This window comes from Megalops cyprinoides, chromosome 1 (genome assembly GCF_013368585.1).
Source record: "Megalops cyprinoides isolate fMegCyp1 chromosome 1, fMegCyp1.pri, whole genome shotgun sequence".
Classification (NCBI taxonomy): Eukaryota; Metazoa; Chordata; class Actinopteri; order Elopiformes; family Megalopidae; genus Megalops; species Megalops cyprinoides.
Window position 1 is genome coordinate 66,935,748 of NC_050583.1, and position 13,156 is coordinate 66,948,903.

Genomic DNA, 13,156 nt, shown 5'->3' on the forward strand with positions numbered 1-13,156 from the left:
CACACTGAAGTCAACAAACGCGGCAGCAACGTAACATGCAAGAATGGGTTATGTTTAAAACCGCACACCTAATTACACGACAACACATGTACAGCTACACAACACGCCGCATAACAATGCATTTACGACAACACACCACATCACACAAACTTACAGCCACACACCTTATCACTACCTTGCTGTAAGTTTACCAACACAACACACTACACAGGCAACTTTATGAATGTCTGTTTGTCCCTGAGTTTTGTGTTCTCATAGAACAACCTTAGGTGCCTTTTAATAGGACTTACATAACCCTATAAAAAAGTATAAAACAGCAGCAGCCAAGAGCTGAGCTATATAAACAAACACAAAGACACTCGTTGGCCATGAGAGACTTTCACTGGGAGTAAGCTGTCTCAGCTTTGGACCGAGCAAAATGGTGTATCTCTGCACGTAGGAGTGCCATTTCCTGAACTGGTTACATGCAATGGACTTTGAACTAGGGCTTTTGCTGTATGGAAAAGATGGAAACACATCTAAGCCACCTGCTGAAGCAGGACAGTTTCCTGCTCAGTCCACTGCTAAACCTCCTACTTGCAAAACCTCAGAAGGAGCACACCATTCAACAAAACTCAGGAACTGATCTAGCCGTGACAGCAGCCTGTGTGTATGCGGGCTTGGCTTTGGTTACCGGAATGTCCTTCTTCTCTTTCCGTATGGGAACAGCAGGGGGCATTGTGGACTGTCTTTCAACTGCAGTGCTGTCCTTCTCTCCGTTCACTTGAGACGCATTCAGCCCGTTGCCTAAAGGAGGGAGACACTTGCTTAAAACACTTTTTTCCCTTCAGGTAGAATCCTACAAAGCACCTCAAAATACCTCCCTCTCATTGCTTTTATGACGTTAAACGTGGACACTGTGCCGTCCTGAGCTTTCGAATCACGTTCCTCTCCTTGTTCTACCGCACAAATGGACGGCAGGCGATGAGGCAACGGGACTCGAACCAAGGAAGCATTGCCCATTGGCAAGCAGGAGGATTTGGCCTGCTTCAGACACTGCCGCAATCTGACTCCCTCCCTCCGCTCCTCCTGCACCATCAGCACCAATCTGGCTGGAATGCGGCCCCGCTGACTCAAAACAGCAGAGGAAAACAACAGGCTGCTCTCCAAGGTGTAAAGGAAATTTGTTACGCTGGCAGAATTTCTTGAATTACAATCCCTTGCCATCGTTATAAAACATATGCAGTTCTGGTCTATGATTTTGTGCACCTGAAGGCATTGAGAGGTACTTTAATTTTTTTTTTTATTCCTAAGCATCTGTCATGAATAACATTTATATCAAAATGTCATTATATTAGGTGTCTAACACTTTTACTTTGGAAATCATTCTGCATTTACAAAAAATGTTCCTATGTTCCGTTTTATATATAATACTTACCTAAAAATATTTTAAATGATTTTTATTAAAAACCGATTTCAAAAACCACAATCTACAAACTAAAAAAAAAAAACACATCAACATTGAGACTTTTGTTTCTAGACTAACTACAGTGGCAGGATAGAAGATATTAATTAGGAGAGGGTTGACTCATGATGGGGGCAAAGATGGTGGGACACCAGCACACAATCGTAACAAATGACTACTTCAGTTACAGGGTTGGGTGGAAAGGCTGGGGGGGGGAGGTGGGACCAGCTTTCAGGGAACTGGGTGGGATTGATGGGTGGGTTTGGAGCTAAGAGGGCGGAGCTTGTAGGATTGGTGGAGTTATGAATGCTGCTGCTGGCCTTACTCTCGTCTTCCTCGTCCTCCTCATGCGAGGCATGAAGCCATTCCCAGAAATGCCTAAAGCTCCCAGTGTCCCCTTCCGTGTCCCAGGAGCCCTCGCTTGGTGTGGACTCATTACCTAGGCTGTTGCGCTTGTGTGGGGGCAGCCGCGGGGGCGGGGGCCTGGGGGGCACATAGGAGGCGGGCCGGGCAGGGCTCTCTGTCGTCGCCGGGCAGCGCTTGATGGTCCCCTGGTTGTTGTCGTCATCTCCAGGGGGACTTTCTTGAGGGACACAGATGGACTTAGGCTAAAAGGAAGAGGCAGAAAGTAAGAACAATTACCTGCAGAGTCCTTTAGCACAGCAAATGTTTAAATACTATACGTCATCTGCTGACAAAACTGTATTTCCTAAGTAACAAATACAAACGCAAAACAAGCTACGCATTTGCAACACAATGGATTTCGAACATTAAAATGTCTTATGACCTCTGTTTGTTAACAGATTTTATCAGGAAGAATTGTGACTTGTTTTTTTAGGACCAGTCTGAAAGAACAAGGCTAAAAGGACATAGTTTATTGACAAAGAAGCAATCTAACTAACAATCTACTTGGCAAACAACAGTGCATGTAGGTTCAAAGTTGTAGAAAGAAATGCTGTTTAATTTTTATGAATGAAACAAAGTGAAGAATAAAAATTATGACAGACAAGAGAGGTCTTAGATTACACACTAAAATAGTAAAAATCAAGGAACTGACTGTTTTGCTAACAGTTGATGGCTTACTGCTTGCATTTCACTGAAATAACACTTAGCGGGTATGTATGAAACAAACCATAACACAAATACTGAAAACATCGGTCTGAAAGACGATTAAGTAAAAGCTTTGGTGCTCACGCGGAAAATGATTAGGAAGGTGAATATCTTGGCTCAAGAGAACAGTTGTGAAAAACGACACCCTCAAATGGCAAAACTATATCTAAAGAGACTGAGAGGGGGTAACCTTGAACTTGCACAGATGAACACAACCTGACACACAATAACACTAGCGCAAATAATAAAAACACTCAAAGATGGAGAACAAAAAAAATGTCAATGACCTGTACTCTGATACACGGAGAATTGTCAGTGCTGCTTGTTTGGAAGATTTGGATGCACTCAAGGAATGCATGAAAAATACTTGAGGTCAGCACTATCACACAAGCCTATGCAAGTTTTTCAAGGGGCTCTGATTTTCTGCATCAGTCTTCATAGGATTGTTTTCTGAAGTCAGGCCGAAAGACGACATTTTGTTCAGCGTTAATGGAGAAATGTGGCAATTTGAGACAGGAGTCAGAATGCCATCATCATCAATTCATGCAGGAAACCAAATAATGCTCACATCCACTGGCAGCTACAAATGAGTATGACAACAAGTCTTTCCAGAAATGAAGAAATACTGACACTGCAAGAAATACTGACACTGCACGTAATGATGTAATGAAAGAGGCATGTGACATAGTAATTTCTCAAAAGAAAAAAAACTTATTTGCCAAAAGTGACTTGAGGAAAGTTAGAGAACTTCTTCCATTTACCGTCCTGTGAGGCCTCTAAAAGCCTAAGAATGTGTAGCCAACTACTTCTCCATGCTGAACAACCTTAAGCCAGAAACCATGCTGTCATACTGGCACACCAGCAAACCAATAGTTACTGTTAGAACTCTTCTGAGAGAACAATTTTCAACTGTTCTACTAGTGATAGAAGACAATGACTCCGATGGTTATATCTGAGTCTGAAAATCTGAGTGCCTTTCATGTTGTAAAGATTGGGTCTATTTTTGTTAATTTGGCTGCTGAGATACATGACTGTTGATTGGGATATCAAGGAATGACGCCAGATCCCATTCAGCATCATGCCAAGGGGTTTTGATGGTATCATAAAAATAAAGAGGTAGCTACAGGATATTTAATAATTTGCCCAATGTATGGAATTATGGACTGTAATATAGGTTTTACATGATCAGGGAATTATCCTTCAGACAAGCAGTACACATTTTAGCAATCTAGCAGTAAGAATTAACAAAACAGATTGCAAATAAATTCTGTATTCAAGACGTGTACAGCAAAAAAAAAGAAAAGAAATGATTAAATGATTGATCATTTAACTCAAAGTACTCCTCAGAACTAAAAAAGCCCACTTTTTTGTGTAATATTCAGACACCCCCCCCCCCTCCAGCTGCCACTAATCAGATTTTTTTTCCTTGAGAAGAAAGTCTTGACCATTACACTAATACATGAACATTAAATACATCAAGCTGTTTGCATCATCTAAGATCTTCTAAAGAACAACCTTATCCTTTGACTGCACAAACATCTGCCTCCAAAAACAGTATTATACAAAGGCTATAAGTTAGAGAAGTGTATTACCGCATACAAAAACAAATAAACCCATGCATGTGGTACAGCTACCACACAAACACAAGGAGAGAGTGATTAATAACTCCACTTTTATTTAAAAAAACAGTTCAGTAATATGACACACTCTCTTTCAACGCATATCCCTGCAAGACCACTTTTTATTCAGATTCTTTCACTCAACTTTTATTCCTGCAGCCGTAAGCATATCACATCTTCCGTGGGCGGTTGTTGAAGCACTGAAAATATCAAAATTATTCCTTAATCCTACCTTTGGGGGTAGTGGCGGGGGAACTTTGGGCCTCATGGTAGAGCTGGAACAGCTAATACAAAGAAAGAAATACTAAGATCAGTGAGATCCATCCCCAGACCCTTGGATACTCCACAAGCCTGGTCCCCTCACAGCACAGTCCAACATCAGCACAATGTTAGTGGCCCTCAAACCATTCACATCACTATCCTGGTTAGAATCTTCAGCGTTAGACTCCTCTTAGGATCCTCAACAGTAATATCTGGTTAGAATAATAACACAGTCATGCTTGTTAGACTATTCACATCAAATTAAGCTGGTTAGGCTCTTAATATAATTTAAGATCTGGTTATTGTTTAACCATTAATGCGACATCTTGACCATTAGGAAATGATTAGGACATTCAAAAGTTAACCTCTGGTCGGAGTCTGTACCATTTACCATTACTCCTGTTTGGATCTTGATCATTAATCTTGGCTGGTTAGTACTTGGATGAGAGACCTCTGAGTTAAAACCAGGTTGCCGCTGAAAGAGGTATGGCTGCACCAGCAGGGGGCATTCTTCCCTACGGTCCAACCTGAAAACCAATGCCTCGCTGCAGTAACGGGCACAGAATGCAGCAGAAGATGCCGTCTTTCAGATGAGAAGTTAAGCAGAGGTCCTGACTTGCTGCGGTCATTAAAGACCCCATGACGCTCACTGTAAAGAGGAGAGTGTTCCATGGTGGCCCGGCCAAATTCTCAATCTGTCTTTTTCCAATCTGGCCATGGAGTCATCCCCCTGTTTAAACGGCTGAAATAAATGCCTCCCTCTCCATTTCAGTGGGTACGCAGTAAGCATTCTGCCACAAAGTGGACATCTTGGTGGGCATTAAGCACCGGTGGGTGTTGAGGTGAGTCACCCTTTCATTGCTATAAAGCACTTTGAGATCCTTGAAAGACACTCTACAAATATAATCTGTTATTAATATGAATAGTCTTAATAATAGCTAGGATCTTGACAGTTATGCTCTGGTTAGGATCTTCATGGATAAGCTCTGGTAAGGACCTTAACAGTCAATCCTGTTAGGATTTTGACCACTAAGCTCTGGTTAGCATCTTTCCGACTGAGCTCTAGTTATTGACATTCAAGGTTAACTACTGGTTAGGATTAGGGATGTTAACTAAGATATTCATGATGCTATTTGCTACATAACTCAGGATATTCATGATGCTACTTGTTAACAGTGGTCTAACTGATAATGCTTAGTGAAAATTAGTACAAATTTTAAAAAAGAAAAAAAAAATCCTATTACAGGTTTCCAAGGCCAAAATCCAAACCAAACAGAGTAATTTACTACTGTTCCTCACTGATGAGCTGTGATTTCTTTTTAGACACAAGAGGAGTGGGAATTTTTCAAATGATACTGATCTTTCATCACCAAGTGAACATCATTGTCACTAATAATTAGCAGGCAGGTAGCAACCTGAGAAGGTTAGACATGCACCTGTACTTGTCAGTGGCTGCATCCCTGACATCCATGAGTGACTGTAATCAGTTTATTGTTATGAGTTAATTTTTCTGTTTTGATCTGTAATTGGTCACATCACCTGCTAGTCACTTGGTGGCATCAGTTTAAAGGGAGCAGTGTCACTTTTATGTGAAGTAAACCTACATTTGGTAAAACCTGCATTTAGCATTTGTAAAGCCAAGCTAGAGCCTGGAGCGAAATGAGATAAAGTTACCTCTAATGTGGCAGTGCTTTTCCTCCACTTTCTTTGTTGGCATGGTCAACTTCTAGTGTTAACAAGTAACTGACTTCTCATTAACATTTGAGTTGGAGAAATGGGATACTAACCATTAACTACAATGAACAATCATTTATGTTCCTAGGTAGGTTTCTTACAACTGTGTAGGATCTTCACTGTGAGATCAACCCATTACAGCCCAGTGTCTGAAACCATTAAAGACCCAAAAACAGCACCAGCATTGGTGCCTGCATTCAAGGACATTGCTACTGTATTAATCACAAGGGCACTAAATTTTGGCACTGATACACCCATTAGGAAACCATGAACAACTAAAAATAAACGAAACACTGCCACATCAGTGTTAAAATTTGAAATGATAGCCCGAGGGACCAAAGTCATGACTGCTGACATTACAATCACTACAGGTAACCATAGGCGGTGCGGAGGGTATTGGCCTTGTTGGCTTTTTGCAAATATGTAAGCAATGAACGCACAGACATGCATGGGTGGTGTGCAGGGGGAGAGGGTGCTCACCACAACCAAAAAGCACAGCCAGACACTGAGGACAAAACGCACAGCACGGAGCCACAAACGCAGGCCCAAACAAATGAGGTTATAGTGACCGCGCTGGAGCAAGCAGACCGGGTTGGGGGTGAGTCGGTGGGGTGGGTGGGACACAGCATGCAGAGTGAAGGCGTGGATGAAACTGGATAGTACCCTTTCCATTCCTCTCAGGTATTCTGGCTAAAGGGGAGGGGGGGGGGGGGGGCGGGGCGGGGCAGTAAAGAGATTGGCAGCTAAACTAGAACATGAAAGGACTTACTGTTGAGTTTCATCATCATCACCATCATCATCCTCTAAATGTGCCACATGACCCCTGAGGAGATGAACAAGGCAGCACAGCTCAGTGGGTTCCGCCTAGAACGACGGTGGCTAAGCTCCTCTCCATCCATTAGACGACACAAAAACAACACAGGTTGGGCATGCAGCTGCCTTCAGGGTGCGCTCTGTACACGGGGGCTCAACTTCACACAGCACTCAGCTGAGGTACAGTAATAACAATGGTGATAAATTATGTCAACAACAGCGCTTCAAGCAAATTAGTCCTTTGTTACACCGACTGAAGAAGCGAAGAGACAGAGGGGCGCTGTTAGGTGGCATCAAAGGTTAAATATGAAACACAGCAGCTTCAGATGGGGGAGCAGGAGGCAGACCACCTACCTCTGGTGCAGCTCCTCCTCAACAGATTTCAGCAGACTCCTGCAAAGAGTAAGTGAAGCAGAAGACAAGGCCATATCAGTGGTTCATCGGCCATTAACATAATCTCATCTCTTGCGGCGACAGGTTTGAGAGCTGCTAGGATTTTGCTCTTAAGAGGAAGGTCAAGTGGCTTCAACCCGTAGTTTGGGTCTTGAAATGAATAATGAGCTAGAGGCATTCAGTGGCCTACTTTCTGAAAAAAATGTAAAATTCATGTAACATTTTCAGACCATATTTTAAAGGGAAACTGCCTCAAGACACACTGTAGATCCTCACAGAATTGCCTCAACAAGTCGGCACTTCTAAGACATGTATTAATATAATTTCACCAGCTACATCAGAGAACTCTGAAATTAATATGTACATCATTTGGAAAAACTACTATAAAATTAAACTGAGGGCAAGTGTTTGGTAGAATGTACAATGCAAACACCAAATAGATGGACATTAAGGTACACGCAGATACTGCATTCAAGCATTTAAGAATGAATACGTTTCAGCTTGGTATGTCCAAACAAACCCTTTCCTCTGGGTTAGTTTTTAGATCGACAGATACCACTTGACTCAATGAAGTGTTATTTAAGAATGCAGTTTAACTCAACAGAAGATTAGGCTATTATTATTTAACTCATTATTCTTGTGTGTGAGAAAAATACTGGTTATACTGGTTTGTTGCAGATCCTTGTTCCTGAGCATGTGGTTTTTGGAAATTTAAATCTTCACATTTCTTTTTCAATAATTCAGCACATTGCAGGTGAGCTCAGGAGGTTGATTCTACAAACAGATTGCATGGCATTGTAGTTGTACTAAAAAAAGAGTCATATTTATCTTTTATGTATTACCACTTAGTAACTCTTCAAGTGGAAGACTGAGCTTAAAATAAATAAGAAATGAGCGGGGCTGAATAAAAGCTGGCATAAGTTCGGTGAATGCTTTTTGCACAAAACCTTTCTCGGATTACATTATAAACACTGTCGCACAGTCAAAACGGCTGTCATTTGTTTTGCGTTTGCTTCCCAGCTAAAACTCCACCTTAAGAAAACAATCGAGGAAACCTTTGCCGAACTGCTGAACAAACCTTTTTCTTTGCTACATTTGCTACATTCCTATGGAACAACCTTGTCAAGGTCAGCCTTCTTCAGAGCACATCTCTGTAGACATTTCAGGAGAGATAGGTAAATAATCACAGGCTGTATGCAAATGTGCCTTGTGTCACTCTATTCCACGGTATACTGGAAGTCGGGTTCGATGTGTGCATCCCTGAGTAAGCCCATCTGTTGGAACTGAAGCTTAAGAATTTAAACAGGAATCTCCTGCACAGTAAGCTCCTGGTGACTGTTTGGGACGCACCCTGGGCCTGCCGCTTCTTGGCTCTTCCAGTAAGGATTTCCCACCAATGTTCTATCCTTCTGTTTCCAGACCTGTTCCCATGATATCCTGGCCTAAGCTGTAGCCACTGGCTGTGTGTGTGTGTGTGTGTGTGTGTGTCTGTCCGTCTCCACATAAGTCTTCTGATAGAGAGGTGCTGCCCTTTGATCTTTTCCCCCCCAAGTGGATGCTGCAATATCACCACCTCCCTACTGACCAAGAAGTCCAGACCACTCAGGTAATGTAATGACTCCAGGTAATACTCTTAGAAGTACACCTGGTCAAAAATACGTTGCTTTGCTCACTGCCATCACAGAGCAGCTAGTTCACCTGTGCCAAACCGTCCCACTTACTTATTCCCTCCTAAAAATGAGTTGCCTGGGGATCCGTGCCCATACTCCAGTGGGAGGTCCTGTGAAAAACAAACAGAAGTATCAGGATGAGGCTGACTTTCTTGCTTAGTCATGCTAAAATAATCCAAGCTTTATAAATTCATGTTATGTTCAAATGAAACAAGATGATGTACAAATCAGAACCTGCCCAATATGAAAAAAACCTCACTGTTGTTCAGATACAGTACACAGATGCATGTTAATAAAACAGGTTATAACTAACCATTAGCTGTCTAGAGGAGAAATGCGCCATAATATTCAAATCACTAATGCTACAAAGATTTACACAGACCCATGTTACTGAACATTTCAGTTGGTAGCATCTGCATTAATAAATGATTAATAAGCAGACATGTTTAAAATCACATTCAGGACAATCACAGTGTTATTCATTCAGGAAGTCTGAAATGCTCTGCCATAGTAAAGCAAATGCAGATGCTACGATCCATCAGTCAGAAAAAGATATGTTCGCACAGATAAACAAAGCAAGGTGATCAAATATTGAAATTATCACAGGCATTCAATTAACTAAGCCATTTTCTCCAGCTGAGGCATATTAAAAAGTACCTTTTATATAAGAGCTGTCAAAACAAACTCTGGTCTTTGTCTACGCATACTCATGCAGTTTCTCTACATCTGTGTATAACTGCACAGATTATAGCCAGACTGTCATAAGATGATGAAAACAAAAAAACAATAGTTAAAATTTACTTCAAGTCCCACAGGGTCCTCACAGTCTTCTGACTGCTTGGATCATCTTTTTGAGTCACAGGAATTGCCTTTTGAATGGACTGATCTCGACCTCATTACATAGTGCAGCTCGAGATGGTTTCTCTGCTGCATTGAATACATCACCCCTGACACCTCACATTGTTTCAATAATTTCAATTGACACTGTCATTTTCTATTAGTGCACTGAAATCATTTCTTTAGTACTGTATATTGTATTGGAATATATAGCACATTTCAGTCTTCAATCCTAAGATGTTCTCAGATCTGATTTCCTCAAAATTTCATTGCATGTACTTCCAAATGACCTGATTTCAATGACAGCTCTGTCCAGCACATTAAGCCAAATAAAAGAGCAGAATTCTTTCAATTTTTCAGCTGAGAAGTCAAGATTTATATCTTAATGGATTATTTGTTGAGTTCCTGGTACAGTAACACATTTTTTTCTGACCTTTCACCAAGTTAAACACATGCAATAGAAAGAAAAGCAACAAAATAAATTTTAAAAAAATGAACTGATGAATGGATTGCACTAACACTGCATAGAACCAAAGAATGACTGATGGAAGAAAGACAGAAACGCTATCTCTGGCCGCACAGCATTAAAGAAAGTGAATTTTAGTTTTATTTTAACATGATTCATGACAGAAGACTGGTGACCATCAAGATGGATGTTATTTTTATTCTCTTGACTTAATATAAATGGCTTTAAGTCACTCAACTTCAGCTTTTATCCAGAAAGTTCCTAACTTCTACAATGGATAGGGGCGCTGCTGACGATAGGGGCACAGTACTTAACCTGAATTTCTTCAGCTAATACCCTCCTTTACAACCACATAATATGTGAGCTGCGTAAATCAACCTGAATACAAAGGGGACCCTGACCAGGTCAAGAATGATCAAAATGAGCAGTTGGAACTGTATGTACAAAGGGCCACTGGATAACAAGCTTTTGCATTGTCTTGTTTATGTAGGTATGGAGGACGGGACATGATGTGAGTGCTTGTGTGGGTCGTGCAAGGAGCACCATCGTTCTGGCACATTCTGGAACCTTGCTGGCCCTGGGCTGTCAAGACTGAGGCTTTGAGTGGCAGGGCTCCCAACTTGAGCTGAGCTGCTTTTAAAGAGATCTCAGTGAAGGTCAGAGAGAGTGCTGTCTCCAAGTTACTACTCACATCAAAGACTAAACAGAGGGTTCAGACGCTGCATGGAACGCATATTAAGAGGGACATATTTATCATGCATCCCTTTCACTGGAAAATCTACGCAAATGCAGGTTACACAGGGGGGCTGAAAAAAGTTAAAAAAAAAAAAAAAAGTAAAAGGTTCTTTGCCAATTCTATCCAACAGTGGATGATTAAACAGTTATATCCTGAAAAGGTATGGCAGCACTTCACAGAGACAAACAAGCGGAACATTCATAAAGATTATCGGGCAGAAACTCAGCCAGACGTAGTAACCTAAGGAGACTTCTAACAAATAAATAAACTGTCGATCATTTCCTGGCAGTTTCCATTTCTTTCATCTGAGGAACTATACAGTACTTCCAATAAAAGAAGATAAACCAAGTTTCATTGATGCAGCACTACAAAAAGATATATTACCAAGTGGGGCCATCTGCTGCCCTTCGAATAAACCTTTCAACCACGCTTAGGTGATTGATTTTTCCAGCTTTGTGGGTGCAATTTACCTCACACAGCACACTGTCATATCATTATTCACTGCATACATTTCTGCTGATAGGGGGCCTTTATAAAGCTGACCGAAAGCATTCCACACCGATTGGCTGAGCTGCTTTCTGCCACCGGTGTCCTGTCTTCCACTTGACTCTTCACTGCACAAGGACGCCTCTGACCATAATCCCATGGGGCTTTGGGTCAGAAGCAGATAGGCCATGACAGCTTCTCCTCCACTTCTTGTATTTCTACTAGTGTCTCAGGGCTCATAATATTGTCTCCCTACTACTAGCTAAACATTCAAGGGAATGTATCTCTACCACTGGTCCATGATTCATGGGATTGTTTCTACCAGATCTCCAGGATTCAGCATACAGCAGTCTAGCAGACAGAAGGGAGTTGCCTGTACTTGGAGGAATTTTAAAATATATCTCTTGCATTTCACCATATATTAGCATAGATTACTCTTCCCACAGGAGCAATCTAAGAGTGCCTTTGAGCCTTGGGGCAATAAACCAACCACGGAAACAGTAGCTTAGGGGCACACTTGTGAGTCAGCTGTTTATGTGGTATGACCTCTTTATAAACCGTGACAGGACTGAAAGCGAAAAACCAGCTTGACAACAAATTCTTCATATGAAGAAGTCTGGACTGGGGATAAAACAGCACCATCTCCCTGAACAGGGAAAATCAAAGTTATCAAGATGTTCTGCCTTTCCTCTGCAATTACATCTGAGCTTTTCCCCAGCCTCCACTCCCCACTGATAATCAACACTACCACTATCATATTCATTGCAAAATACACTTACCTAAAAAATACACTTACCTATGCCACCTCTGTAGCCTGAATTAACAGCTACCTGGCTATACGGTGCATGGTACACCTGAAGCCTCTAAAGCTACACTCTGACCTTGACAGCTAAATGTATCAGTGAACTGGCAAGCCCCTCAGCAAGGGGGCTCAATGACGACCTAATTTATTACAGAAGATCGAAATATGGAGGATTGAGAATCCAGCCCAATCATCCCCAATTTGTTTCTTTTATTTAGCTTTTTTGATGGATTCAAAGCAGGCGAAAATATTGCAATATTGCAATAAAATAACTGATCTTAATCAAGCAAAAAAAAGAAAATCAATAGGGAAGTCCTAATACAACTTCAGCACTGACCCTCGATCTTCTGTGCTCTGGGCTAGCACTTTCTGTCTGTAATGCAAAGGGCCCAAAGGCCCTGCGGTGGCTCTTGAACTGCGGAGTGCTCAAGTTGAACTGTCCCGGAGGAAGGCACAAAGCCAGTCCTGCCGCTCTGAAGGTGGGGGAGTGCTGAGAGTGACAAAGCCTAAAAATAGGGCAGTGTCTGCTACTATAAAGGGCTCTGTCTGTGAATGTGGGTTCGCAGAGACGTGTCTTAAAATCAAACTATGGAAGACAGACCACAGTCACAAACTCCCACTAACACCAGTCACAAAGGTAAAAGGACAGAGGGCTTCGGACACAGAAAGCAGCAGAAAATAGCATCAACGGACAGAAATCAGCCAGAATGAAGATGAAATTAAAACAGCAAAAACAAGAGAATGGACAAAAAATGAATGTTAAAAAAGCAGAAAATGCAGACAAA

At 41.7% G+C, this 13,156-nt stretch overlaps 1 protein-coding gene across 5 annotated transcripts in view; it reads right to left on the reverse strand.

Moving 5' to 3' along the window:
* Positions 1 to 13,156, reverse strand: part of LOC118791344 (mitogen-activated protein kinase kinase kinase kinase 3) — an 84,213-nt gene that overhangs the window by 8,626 nt on the left and 62,431 nt on the right. For 2 of the 5 annotated variants that reach the window (XM_036548669.1, XM_036548687.1), the window contains 6 exons: positions 9,096 to 9,154; positions 7,336 to 7,374; positions 6,938 to 6,991; positions 4,406 to 4,457; positions 1,770 to 2,052; positions 674 to 786 (listed from right to left, as the gene is read on the reverse strand). In XM_036548669.1, coding sequence (XP_036404562.1) covers positions 674 to 786; positions 1,770 to 2,052; positions 4,406 to 4,457; positions 6,938 to 6,991; positions 7,336 to 7,374; positions 9,096 to 9,154 — 600 coding nt within the window. The remainder of the gene's footprint in view (positions 1 to 673; positions 787 to 1,769; positions 2,053 to 4,405; positions 4,458 to 6,937; positions 6,992 to 7,335; positions 7,375 to 9,095; positions 9,155 to 13,156) is intronic. The other 3 variants (XM_036548705.1, XM_036548696.1, XM_036548678.1) reach the window with 2 other exon arrangements.